This window comes from Aulonocara sp. 'chitande type north' Nkhata Bay, linkage group LG5 (genome assembly GCF_057382095.1).
Source record: "Aulonocara sp. 'chitande type north' Nkhata Bay isolate Kocher_YH1m ecotype deep benthic linkage group LG5, A_spYH_male_GT1.1, whole genome shotgun sequence".
Classification (NCBI taxonomy): Eukaryota; Metazoa; Chordata; class Actinopteri; order Cichliformes; family Cichlidae; genus Aulonocara; species Aulonocara sp. 'chitande type north' Nkhata Bay.
The window spans coordinates 20350765-20364865 of record NC_141348.1 but is presented as its reverse complement, the minus strand read 5'-3'; the positions used below and the strand labels follow the sequence as shown (position 1 = coordinate 20364865).

Sequence of the window (14101 nt, the reverse complement as noted above, 5' to 3'; positions counted from 1 at the left end):
ATATATTTTATATTTATGGTGCACTTCAAAATAAGTAAAAAGAAAAGTCTATAGGATTCAATGGTTAAAAGCTATTACAGTAAATCACCATCCTTTTCCAAAACCACTTGGTATTGTGCAAAATGTAAATCAAAACAGAATGCAGCAATTAATGCCATTAAAAAACGACAATATATCAAATAATGTGATTGTTTGTTTGTTTTGGGTTTGTTTTTGTTTTTGTTTTGTTTTTGTTTGTTTTTTTTTGGGGGGGGGGGGGGGGGGGTATTTTGGATTCAATGCCAGCAATATATAAAAGAAAAAAGAAAAAGGGGCATGTTTAGGGGTGTGACTATTCTGCTATATGGACAAACATGTACAAAATTGCAATTTAAACATTCAGAGTCACGTGTTCTGCTTCTGCTTCACTGCGCTCTGACAGTTTAACAGCTGCATTTCTTTGAACTTTCATTTCTTTTTTTATTGAAAGCACATTTTGTTAGGTTTTAAATATGGGATAAGCAGTAACAACTGAGAAATGGCCTTGGTACTTACATTCTGTAACCGCATGCAAATTAGCTATGAGCTCATGCAGCATCTGTTAAGGCAGGAGAAAGATGCAATGTTTGAAGATTGCTCAGGAAATATTAAAACAAAGGGATTACCATACATCTAATCCAAAGCATTACATCATCTTTCCTGGGTTTTACAGTTTTGCTGATCTCAGTCTGTAATTCTTTCTGCAGAATTGTGTCTGTTTTTAAATAAAGGGCGTTTGAGGCAGTTGAACTTCATGGTTGTCATACAACATTGGGTGTCAGCCTTGTTCTTGTGTTACAGAGATTTCTCCAGACATTACAATATTATATATGGAAGATAATGAAATCCCAATATTTTTTTATTTACCGGGAGAGACCTTCTTCAATTGTGAAACTCTTTGCCGACACAGAATGAAGAAGAGCAGTCGCACTGAAAGACTCAGCCTCAACACAACTTACCCATTTTTTTCTTGGCGCTGACACAAAGTTTTTGAAGACTGTTGCTGGCATGAAATTCAAAAAGAAGAAATATTTTTCCCCCAAAAAAATGATTTGTCTCTTTCAACAGACATGTTATCTGTTTGTAGCACTTTCAAGTAAATCTAGGGATTACTGTAAATGATTTAGAAATCACAACAATCTGTTTTTATTAGCAGTTTATGCAGCTTCCCAATTTTTTTGGAAATGAGGCTGTAGTTAATGCTCTTCATGTGCAACACATCCTGTGGTGAACAAGCCTCTGTATTAAAACTTGTGTGTAGAAAGTTACATGCACCTTTGATTGTGGTGCAAAAGTATCTCAGTTGTAGTTTCTTCAAACACAATGAATAGCAGCAGAATGATTAAGTGGGGTTAACCTTTTATCTTCATAATTCTTACACTTGTGTGTAGTCAGGTTGTGCTTTTCAATCCAACTCACTTAAAGTAACTGTTGACCACTTCAAAATGGGTAGATTTTTATGGTGTTAAAACAATCTATCAAAGGTCCATGCCACTCTGAATAACATTTGAGAATAAATACTGGATTATGTGCCTTAAACTCTTATATGACATGCTCTTATAAACATTTACTCGCTAAATCTCTGAAGGACAGGTGGTGAAGTGTCATGGTATGACAAGCCTGATTAATCTTCAGGGTAATAAATTGTAAACGACACTCTTACGGCTTTTCTTTCTTCATAACGGTTGCATCAGCAGATACAGAAATATTCCCAAATATAAAAACTTATTCCAGAAGGGAAAAAGGTGCCTAAAAAATTTCACTGTATTAGGCCACACCAGTGACTGACGAGCAAGGTTCAGGTTAAAGTTCACATGTCCTGATACACTTAGAGAAACAACCACAAACAGGCACAAGTTTTAACCACAACATGATCGTTTTTAACCAACCTGCTGTCATATTGGACATGAAACAGTCACAGCCTAAAAGGCTTTTACCCACGAGTCCTGAAAGGTTTGTAGTTTCTCTTCAAGAGAAACCAAACAGAGGAATATATCACAGGAAAACAGAAAGTACTACTCCAAGAGTCGTTGGAGTGTACAGCACAAAATTCAACACCCGTTTCGTGGTGCCCCTTCTCCTTTTGCACAAAAAAAAAAAAAAAAAAACAGGAGGCAGAGAGTTTCCACTGGACTCTGAGAAGCTGCTGATTATTGTCAGTCCTCAGTGAAAAGCCAAAGAGGAGGGCATCAGATCTGAGTGTGGTGATGTGTGTGTCCCGGCGGTGTGTAAGGAGGTGGCGCCGGGTTGGGTTTGATTCCCCGGCTCTTCATGTAAGAGATGAACTGGTCAGGGATCTCTGCTAGCACATCTTTAGCAAGTCGTGCCATGCTTAGTACGTGGTTACCTGTCCGGTCCATATAATCTCTGAAAGGAACAAACTGAGGAAAAACAACAGACGTAAAAATGATTTGAAATGACAGTGATTTAATATTTAAAGTTTGTCGATACAGAGTGGTGTGATGTGGGAAACTATTAAAGAGCACATGGTTTTGCCTAGCTGATATAATATCATCCGGGCTTATTGGACAACTGTTGTGATCCATGGAAAGCTCCTAATACTTTTTGACACTGTACACAAGCAGGTTTGGAGAGCAGGGTGGGACACCGCACGGAGAAATCTCTGAGGCTCATGTTTAAGCCCCTATGTTAGTCAACATTTGCAGGATCCTGAAAGCTTTAGGATGCTCATCCGTCACTAATCCTCTGATATGGTTTCCCTTAGGAGAATGAATGTGCTCGAGCAAAAAGACATCTTTTCCCTCTATAGTCTGATAAATTACTCTTAAAGACTTTTTTTTACCCTTTGTTATTGCTTGTAATGATTCGTGGGGGGGATATAATTCACCGTTGTTTTCTGTCTCTCTCTTCACTGACAAAAGATATTCTGTGTAAATTCCATGACCTTTGACCCCAACGTGATTCTCAGACTCGTGCAATGAATACAGCCAAAGTTTGTTTCATGCTGTAAAGGCCAGTCACCTGAACTATGTCTCGCTCTGCCAGTTTCCCCCGGGATGAGATCCTGATGTCATCACCATCCAGCTCCACCATAGCTGGAAGACACAAGTTCACACAAACACACACACATAGTGTGAAAACTGGTTAGAGGCAGCTGCCTTTGTGACAAAAGGTTCTGACACTAAAAGGTTTATTTATCACAGATGATAAAAATCCAAATTTAAATATGATCTTTTAGCACTAGTAAAAGCTATAATTGTTCTTTTTTGCATGTCTAATCAACTAATAAGTCCTTTAATATAGACTGTGCAATTTAGAATCATCAGCACTAAATACTGCAAACCCAGCAATTAACCCCAGCCATTTCTTCTACAATTATGCCTGCATCCACCTCCTCATTCCTTTCTCTACTGAGACAAATGAGTTTGTACAGTAATTTTCTCTCTGGTATTTCTCAGAATTAGTGCCAGTGAGGTTAGAACCAGCTCTTATTATAACAGACTGCGAGTTGAATTAAATTGTCAATTATTCGTGGAGAATGACTGATACACTGGTTGGCTGATTTGATTGGCTGATAGAGGCTGTCTCACAGCTATATCAGTTCTTTCATTACTCCAGAAGATAATGCATGATGTAATTTAATAATAATAATAATTTTCATCACACGTTTATTTTGACACGCACATAAACGCTTTACCTCCTTAATAAACCAGGTCTTTACAATTACAATCATTCTAAAGGTAAAAATTTAAAGCTAACGTACCGTCAAACTCAGCCTGACCCACTCCGACTATGATGATTGACATAGGAAGCTTGGCACCCTGCAGAGAAATAGAAATGAAACGACTCAATTTTTTCTAGCTCACATAGCTTGTCACCATTACCACTAACCTCTTGTGCCTATTACAGTGACATAATGACATTGTACTAGTTACACGCTCTTTTACATGCAGCAGACTGCAGCAGCAGCAGAAAAGGTCTATATCAACCTTTAACTAGCTAAATGACCTTTGGGTAAGAACAGACTTTCAGAGAAAACATAAAAGGGGGAGAAAGAAGCAAGAGCTCAGTCAGAAAAGCTAATGAAACAAGATGCTAATGCAAAATATCTATACTTTTTCCTAAACTTATCCCAGATTTCTGATGTTTCAGAATCCAATTTTCTGTCATTTGAATGACACCAGCTGTTATGTAGAGGCTTCACTCAGCAACGGACCATTAAATGCTGATTGTCAGACTGAGGAATGGAGATTAACTCACTGAAAACACTAGTAGTGTCATCTGAAATGCCACACTGGTATCTCATGCTGTTTTAATAGCTAAAAGTGGCAGATTTTTTATTTTCACACAAATATTTGTAGACGTTTATGTCGGAATTTGCCGCCTGGATGAATGCCGAACAGAAGTGTGAAACTACGAAGCTGGCTGAGACTAAAGGGAAAACAGCTGGATGGTCGCATTTATGAACCAGGAGAAGAGGGAGAGGGAGGAGGTGCCAACTCAGTCACTAGGGCAACCATCCTCATTCATCCACCCAGCCACTCCCAGGCCACACTGGGGACTCATGTCGAGTGCAGTTAGTCTTGATACTGTGGAAGAGATTGGCACAAACCTTAGATGGAAAATAAATGAACACAACAGCAAATAATATGGTGCTGCTACATTTCCTAAATTATTTCTCACTGTGCTGTAATTTACCAGTCTGTGTGAGAGAGCTTCTGTGGGTGTATATGTCTAGTCAACAATTAATGTGCACATAATTGCACAAGCTACAAGTGGAACATGCGGGGCTGTCCTGCATTCATTAGATTTGCTGGTATTTTTCACTTAGGTAGATGAAAAGAAATGAAAAGAAAGAATGAAAAGTAAAAACAAACTTCATCCAGCTGAGATATAAACATGTGCAGCGTGCAACCAAAAGGCACTTGGAAATAAACTGGCATTTATAGAGTACTTTCATAGTCTAGCCACATTTAATGACTCATGCATCACTTTATCTATGCACTTTATTGACCACAACCCTGTGGGCAATTTACAATCATCAATAAATTGCATGTCTTTAGACTAATTAGGACACCAAAGTACCCGGAGGGAGGCCCAGATAGAAAATCCACCCATAAAAGTTTAACCCAGAACCTCATTGCTTTGAAGTGACGGTTCTTACCACTTAACCACTGGATCGCTCTATCATGACACATTACATTGTCTTCCATCCATTATGCAGCATCACTAGGGAACCATCCTATTGGTCACAAATTTATTCCACTGCATGACAACACGCATACAAGTTTCCACAAATAACGGCATGAACCTCCCAGAGCCCGAATCTCAATGGAGTCAGTCTGGAAACACAGCTATCTGCACAGTACCATGAAAGTGTACAAGTGTAACAAAGAGAACATTTAGGGTGGCAGAGGGAGTGAGCCTATCCCAGCTGCCATGGGAAGAGAGGTGGGGAACATCTTGGACATGCCGGCTGCCTAATTAATGTAACCAATTAACCTAACCCCGGCTAACTTCTTACTGTTAGACAACAGTGCTAACCGCTTCCCCACCATGCTGCCCCATACTTTATTATATAAGCAACAACTTGTAAACTTCTGGTGATACAAACAAATATTTGTATATTAGATGTTTGTATGTTAGAATGCCATTTTCACAATCAGAATATCTGCTAAAGGGGAAAGGTTATTCAGTGCTCATCTGGACAGCATGTTTTCTCCCAACTAGCTTAGGAGTCAATCTTTGTGGAGTTTGCAACCACGAAAAGTGAAATGTTGCATAATTTTAATTGTAGAAATAAATATTAGACATAAATTAATATTCTAAGCATTGTACTTTATCCATTTATGTCTAGAAGTGGCCTTTCCGCATAAATGACACCATGAAAGCTCAATGCAAAATCTCCTGTTACATCTAATTAGGTTTCCTAGACTCACATATTTTTTACAAAGCAGTCACATCACCAGGGTTAAACTTGCTGGCACAAGACAAATGCACTGTGGCAAATCAGGCAACCTCTTTTTTTCCCACAGGGATGAGAGCAGTTTGTGTCCTCAGTACCTCAGCCACATCACATCAACGCGATTATCAGTGTTCAACGCGACTCCTGTCAGTGCCTGTCCTCCCACTCATACTCGCAGATATCCGTAAGTGTATGCGCAGCCAGAGACACACACATCTCAACATCAAATGCCACTAAAAATAACCTGGCAATCCACCATGCCCCACTTTTGCAGTCCTCCTGTCACCCTGTTTTGCAGCAGAGATCCAGTCTAATGAGACAACAAAACAAAGTGTCAGTCAAAACTTGCAACTTCACTTTGTTTGTGCTTCTTAAATTCAAATGCCAGGCATGTGCATGCTTTGATGAGTGTTTGTGTTATTGCAATTACACATATGAGCTTAAGGGGCTTTATGGATTTATGTTTAGAGTAATAACCATTTCATTCACACATGGTCAGCTATGTTGCTAGACTGTCTGACATTGGCTGCCCACTATCATTCACATCTTGACAGACTAGTATTGACTGCATTAAGAAGAATGTGGCTGAATGTAATCAGATTTTACCCACAAAATGTTTTTTATATTGAATACAGTTTTCTCAGCATCACAGTGATCACTAACATGACAGTGCCTGTGTGACAAACATACATTACGGGGAAGGTTACTCCTCTCACAAAACATTCAGGTCAGCCCTATAGTTCATTTTTGTCCCTCTCTCTAGCCACTAGCTGTATATTGTTTCCTATTATTACTACTATCCTGGCCTATGGTGCTTTTTCAGATTCTTCATATTCAGCAGTGACATGAAGAAAATTACACTTGGATGCAAATTTTGGTGACCGTGAAACACAAATAGACGTAAATAGAGAATTTAACATTGCATTTGCATGGATGAAAAAATAAAAAGAACTGGGATTTATAATAAATGTTTTTTAAAACATATACACGTTAATAATTGCTGTATGTGTGACGATGTTCGTGCAATGTTTTGTTGAGATTGGTCCATCTGTTAAGGAGACGATAAGGAACATCACTATAATAAATATTCTCTTACATTACAGAGAAACGCAGGAGTAGGTTCGTGTTTTCAGTTGAGTATCGTCTTTAGGATTGTAATATGCGATATCACATAAACATACAAAGACTGACGAAGACAGTTGATGAAAACCTTAAACTCTGTGCTTTCACTTCCAGGATGCAAGTATGAAAAACCTACATTAGATAAAGGATGTAGCTGAATACAGCTGATAAAGTCAGAGTAGCTACTATATGCATCAAAATGCTGTTTTTTAACCATTTGACTTACCTGCAAAAATCTAATGAAATTTACTTCATTGGTATACATTCAGTTTACATCACGCTCATTTTCCTTAATGATTATTTATTTGAATACATAAAAGCTCTTTTTTGTGAGTCTGTCAGAAAACAAATGCCCATTTGTTCAAAAATAAAAACTGAGTGATAAATATGTTCCCAGGTGTCGTGTATTATATGCTCGACTTTATTATGCCGGTCATGACAGACGCATGCTGAAAAGGTCGTGTCATATACACGAACTGTTACCACAGGAATTTGAATCTTTTAACAATCATTGAAAAGCAATGAGCTGTGTTTCCCTTACTAGCTGTGCTTTCTACAGAGATCCAGCAGCCGCTACTTCTGAAACTCAAATTATGTCCTTCCATTTCAGGAGGATAATTAACTTAAAAAACTGCAGCTGCATCCACATAACTTCAGTTTTCTTTCAACAGGGCTCATTTCTCTGCACCATAAACTTGATTTCGCATCAACATCTAAACAGTGCAAAAAAAAAATGGAGGTTAAATGGTTGTGAAGTGAAGTGCTTTTGTTGGGTCCCTGCACCGATAAAGAGACAGAGCACAAAGCACAGACAGATAACAAGAAGAAGATGAGAAAGGAAGGAAATCAAAGGCAGCAGAGGATTTTTTTTATAGTCTGAATGTGGTGACAGAAGTATGGAGGGTGCAGATGAAGACAAAGAGGTGTAGATCTCTGAGTGGGAAAAAGATGGAGCGAGACAGCAGGTCTTTGTGTGTGTGAGCGAGGGAGACTCATGATTCCACAGAGGTAAAGAAAATGAGGCAGCAGAGCAACCCGAGCAGAGGAGGGGGCTGCTGAGTGATTGACAGGTGGATTTCTCTAATGCAGCAGAATCAGTTGTGACTGATAAACCCGCATGATAAGCCACATGTCCACATGTTAACCAGACATACCGCAAACACTGCTCTCCAGTTGTCGTACATGTGTACAAATATAAACTCAGGCACTCACTTCCTCTCACTCTGTTTCTTAGATCTTTCTTCAAGTGTGAATATGTATGAGAAAGGCTTATATAACCTCAGCACATGTGTCCTCCCTCGCCCGGGATCCGTGGAGGGTAAAAAGGCAAGCAGTGGAAGCAGCAAGCATCAGTAGATCAGAAGAGGTGGAGGCAGTGCGATAGAGCAGCAGGCAAGATCTTAAAAGGAAGGTGTGGCTGTTCTAATGTTTTGACTAACAGTCGCAAATTCCCTTTAAATCCAGTCTGCTGGGTGTTCTGTGCCTGTGGCAGGCTGAGGAGGAGTGGAAGAAAAGGGGAAGAGACGGAGGAAAAGAAAAAGGGGAGAACAGCAGCTACCTACTGTTTTAGGCTGGGGAAAGAAAGGTGTGAGGACAAGTTTGGGGGGGAAGCTCTGAGGAATAATACACAATGCTGTGCTGCTTTATTTACTGAGGCAGTATAAATAAGCCAAACTTTCAGCTGCTGTCTTATTCACAGGGGGTCGCCACAGCGGGGAGCTCCGCATATTTGATTTAGCAAATTTTTTACGCCAGATGCCCTTCATCTTTTCACATCTCGTATTTATTAATAGTCCACTGATAGAAAGGGAATACCTTAAGGTAATTTAATGGTCTATGTATCATTGATGAGAAAGTTTCTAAACGTGTAATTACAGTTCTAAACATGCGGCTTGCTCGAAGCCATGATTCCAGTCCTTTTTCTCTGCGTACTGCAGCGGCCATTATTAAACCACAGTGCTGTTCTATGGACTGAAGAGAAAACCACAGAGAAGTTTTAGGGCATGCTAGAGCTGATCGGAGACATAACAATTTTTATTTCCAAGAGCAGCTGAATAGCTGCAGCTAACACGTCCATTGATTGTCAGTCAGCAGGTCAGACTAAATAAGACATTTGAGGACGTACTGAGCAACAGAGCTATATGTAATTTTCTCAATCAGTAGACTTTTACTTGATACCTCATGAAAAGTTAGCGCCAACAGTTGATTAGCTCATTGTAGCTTAGAAACAGTGAAACAGGCTGCCTGGCCCTCTTGCTGTAACCTTGAGTTTGTCATGCAATCAGTGCACACTTAACCGCATAATCATCCCTAAAATCAACTAAAAACAACATTTATTGCTGCACTTCATTTTACACTACACCAGTTTTGTTGCTCCATATTGATGAAAAATGAGTTTGATTGCGCTCCTTACTGCTACAAGATTGTATGAAGACAAACAAAGTAACCTCTTGTGGTGCGTATAGGTGAATTTCGTCTCTGGCACCGTGAATCAGTCAAAGCCCTTCTGTCTTTGCTTGTTAGAAGGTGCAGCTGTAATGTTATCAGCAGGAGCTGCTAGTTCTCAGCTCAGCACTAGCCTCGCTTCTATCAGCACCGACAGCAATGAGCTGCTGGCAATTCAACTATTTTTTTTAATCTCCACTACATCTGTCTGCTCTGCTCTACTCCATGTTCCCCTCTGCCCACACATATGCATACAGATATGGTGAAACAGGGAGCAGAGGAGAGAAGAACTGGTGCTAGCGTTGTTACTGACAGCAGAAAACAGTGAATGCTGTCATTCTTTGCCGAAGTGAAACAAGTGCACATAGTCCCCTCTAAGCAAAGGAAATACTGAGCATGTTGAAATATGAATGGGAGAGAGTAGAGTAAAGGGAACAAAGTTTAATCAGCTTCTGTTTGTAGTTGGGCACAGAAATAAGACTGTTGAGATTTTTGTATCTCCAGGAAACACTTTTATATTCTTAAATTACAATTTATTATTTAAATAATGGCCTTTAGCCTACGCTACACAGCATCATTGAGTTCAAAAGTGTCCTCATTAACGCCAAAACAAGTTGGGTGTATCTAGCCTTTTTTTGTAGAACAGGAAATGCTCTCCCACTTTCCCATTCTTACATTTACAATGGCCTCTTTGGTCTGGGCCATGTCTGAAATGACGCCGTCTGTGATGATGAGGAGCACAAAGTACTGAGAGCCGTCCTGCACCGCCGCTGCGTATCTGCATACACAGATAGAAGCCATCATTACACGATGCCGTGTTATCGTTTTAATACAGAAACAAATCTGACTTCAAGACTTATTAATGAATTGATCAAAACATCGATGTGGAAAACAAACGGATGACAGTGCACGCCTTATCGAGCACTCTCACTACATGCAAATTCAATAAAAAATGTTCTTTGTCATTGCTGTACTTCAGCTCACACGCAATAAAACACCCCATGAGAAGAGAGCGATTAATTAGATCAAGCAGATTTAAAACAAAGCCTTCTTTCACCGTTTGATTCATTTCTTTGTTAAAATAAATCTCTTTATAAATCAGCTGACTTATTCAAATGCTAAATACCGACTGGCCGAAAGCCACAGCTTAAAAAAGTGAGATACCTTTTTATCAGAATTACATTTTTAATTAGAGCGTCGTCATAATCAGATGGAGAGCTGTTTGGATTTGGCTCAACAAATGTGCCAGTGAGGGCAAAAAATGACACCGACCGAATCCCGTCACACCACGGCTGTGTAAATACAGTGGCAGGTCAAAATATATGACTTAGATTGTTGGTCGTTTATTTCACTGGCTATATGTGTGACTGCTTTTTGATTGCTGTGAGCCAATTAAAATTCATTCTGAAGCACATCACATGCTGTTTGTTGTGAAGCAGAGAGGTCAGATAAGTTGAAGCCAAGAAGTCAAAAATGTTAAAGTTGAGTTTTTTTTTAACTCCAATGTTATAAAGAAAAGATAATCTCACTATTTATGCCAATAAATTCCCACAACAGCTGATTCTATCTGAGACACCGAGCAGACTATAACGCAGGCTGCCGGCCTCTTTGCATATAAATTGTTTTAAAAAATATGTTTCTGAGATAATCTTTCTGAGCTGCAGAGTTTTTTTTAAATATTACTGTGTTTTTAGCATTTGGATATAAATAATGTATAAATCATAATAACAGAGAGACAAGCATAAACAGTTGCCACAAGAGGAAAATCCACAGGGATAAAACAAAAATGACTGCTGCTAAAAAAGAAGAAGAAGAAGATGAAGAAGAAAAGAAAGGGGGAAATATAAATAAAGAATCCAAGACGGTTTTTTGAATTTGCATGTAAAATCATTTTAACTTATGTGGAAAGTATTTAATAGCATCTGTTAGAGTTCACCAGCTTGGATGGATCTCTCACCTGGCAACGTGGTTCACCACAGGAGCAAAGTTTGTCGGCCCATACAGCTGCACTGTCTTTAGACTCTGATGGTATGCCTCTAAGATGCCTTCAATACCATTGCAGTATGGATTTTCAATGTTTCCATTCTGAAAAGGATAAAAATAGAAACAAGATCCAGTTCAAGATTCTTAAAGTCAAATAAACCTAAACAATATTTACTGTAGTTACTGTCAAAGTGATAAATTATTCAGCTAAACATTTAAAATCAGCTAAACTCAGTCAAAGGTAATATGAGGTGGGGGACATATACCAGTGGGAACTCATGTGACACCCGCCAATCGGGCGGCAGTTTGGCACCAAAGCCTAAAGCCGGGAACATCTTGTCACTGTCGTAGTCTTGAATGATCTCCCCAACAGCCTTCAAGGCCATGGCGTAAGCATTTAGCTGGTAGGGATTCATGTAGTGCAGTGAAGTGGACTGGGAGGGGTTACCTGTTGACAAATAAATCAATCATAAGCTCATCTTGATGTACAAGCAACAAAGTCATATTTCAGGTGCAATCGATCGAAGGTTCTGCTTTTGGGTGGGACTTTTTCTAACATTTAAAAATAGCAATTAGCTGCGGTCACTGATCACATTAACATAACTGCAGTGAGCCTGAGCTGTGATGTTCACCCCTGTTAGTCGTTGTAACAAACTGTAAGCTTATCAACAACTGTGACCTTCTTAAACAGCCCCGCTGTAACGGCACATCATAAAGTCATTCAGTATTAACTGTCCAGCTGGGATATTTTGGATGTGTTTAGAAAATGTTGCTGTCATTGCCCTCAGTGAGGTTGCTGGTGATATGTGCTCACCAGTTTTATTACTTCCTATCTGACAGCGCAAATCCTGCTGCTTTCCTGGTCAAGTGACTTTATCAGGGCCCGGGGTATAACAACAAATTGCATATCACCTGGACTAACACCACAACTGCAAATCTCGAAGCAGCACAGAAATGATTGTCTGCTATATTCCACCCTTCTTATTAGCTGCTAAGCTTTCCATTCTAACATCCAGCCTTCACAGGAAACGGTGGCAGATTTACTGTAAAAAACAACAACATATTTTTGATGCAGCAGGTCTTTAAAGTGGGATGGAGGTTGACAAAAGCAGAACTGACATTAGTATCTGACACTATTGCTAGAGATTTAACCAGATACTCTGGAGCCACAAGTTGATTGAAAACACCATCTGTGGCTCACAACCCTTCGAAGGTGGTTTCAAATATGGACTCACAGATAGAGTACTGTGCAAAAGTCTTGAGCAAACCCTCCTTTCTTTATAGTCTGCTAGGAAAATGGTAAATAGGTATAGGGATTTATTGAAACATATGAAAACATGCATAGAAATACATTATACTATGTAAAATCAGAGTTTTGCTTGATGCAGCTCATAAATCTTTGCTCAGTTCTTCTAAAAACACTAGCTTTACTAAACAGGCTGGTATAAGTTGAGGGAGGAAATAAGTTTTCTTCTGTGATAAATCAAAAAAAAGGAAAGAGGGAAACTTATATTTCCCCCCTAATAACTGTGATTCATGCTGACAGCTAGGACTTGTAGATAAATCTTTTGCAGTACTGCATTCAGTCATAATTACTGGAATAAGTATTGTAATGACAGTTAAGTGTGGTGCTATTTGCTTTTTAAAACTTAGACGCCTGCTCTAATTACCCTTTAAGCTCTCAAAAAACATATAGTAAGAACTTTCCAGGGCATCGGCTGTTAGAGACACTATGTGTACAACGTGCATGCCTGCAGTGATGGTTTGTGTCACTGTGAATTTGGACGTGCCACGCTTTTGGAGCAATGCTGAATATTTTTATCCCCGACCCCCCTTCTCCATACACACTTTGCTGTTAGTATCACTCACCGTTAGATGCTGTGAAATCAATGGCCACAGTGAAATTGATCTGAGTCCTAGAAGGGGTAAGGAGGGGAGGACATCGGAAAAAAAAATCAACAACAGAAAGCAGCCAACAATAAAAACATGCCAGAGCTCATTAAATTTCCATGCTCATACCAACGACCACACACGACCCCAAGAGACACGAGGGAGATCACATACGGCATGGCGATCTTTTCATATGACGATATCGATCGGCCTCACTGTCAATACCAACTGCATCAATATACAAAGTACGGCCAGTTGTCAAACAACATTTAAGTGATTACACTCTTTTATCTTGTTTATCTGACTTTCACCTCCACGAGAAAAGCCGGAGGTGCCGAGGAGCTTCTGAGAAATGGAGCATGGTAACAAGCAATTACACTGATGCAGCACTTAAGAGTAAATCATAATCCAATTTTCCCTGCTGATGAAGCACTCCCCTCTTCTTTCTAATTTACAACAATGAGACGAGGCCTTCGGGGGCTCACACGACAGCCTCTCATTATCTATGAAAGTCACCAGAGAGAACAGCAAAAGAATGATAATAAAAACGAATGACTTAAGGATTCACATTAACCTTTCAGCTTTAGGTAGGGACGCAGAATATGCCACAGCCTGACCCTGCTCACCTTAGCATTAATTAAACTTCATTTTATTCATTCATTAGGACATTTTGGAAATAATTAGTGTCTGGGAGGGCAGGTTTGCAAATTGTACATC

General features: G+C 39.5%; 1 protein-coding gene across 3 annotated transcripts in view; it reads right to left on the bottom strand.

The window, feature by feature from the left end:
• Positions 1-252: 252 nt before the first annotated feature.
• Positions 253-14101, bottom strand: part of cpne5b (copine Vb) — a 138381-nt gene continuing 124532 nt past the window's right edge. For all 3 annotated transcript variants that reach the window (XM_086291939.1, XM_086291940.1, XM_086291941.1), the window contains 7 exons: positions 13364-13410; positions 11761-11942; positions 11469-11596; positions 10187-10289; positions 3743-3800; positions 3001-3074; positions 253-2399 (listed from right to left, as the gene is read on the bottom strand). In XM_086291939.1, the coding sequence (XP_086148065.1) occupies positions 2208-2399; positions 3001-3074; positions 3743-3800; positions 10187-10289; positions 11469-11596; positions 11761-11942; positions 13364-13410 (784 nt within the window). In that variant the 3' untranslated portion in view covers positions 253-2207. The remainder of the gene's footprint in view (positions 2400-3000; positions 3075-3742; positions 3801-10186; positions 10290-11468; positions 11597-11760; positions 11943-13363; positions 13411-14101) is intronic.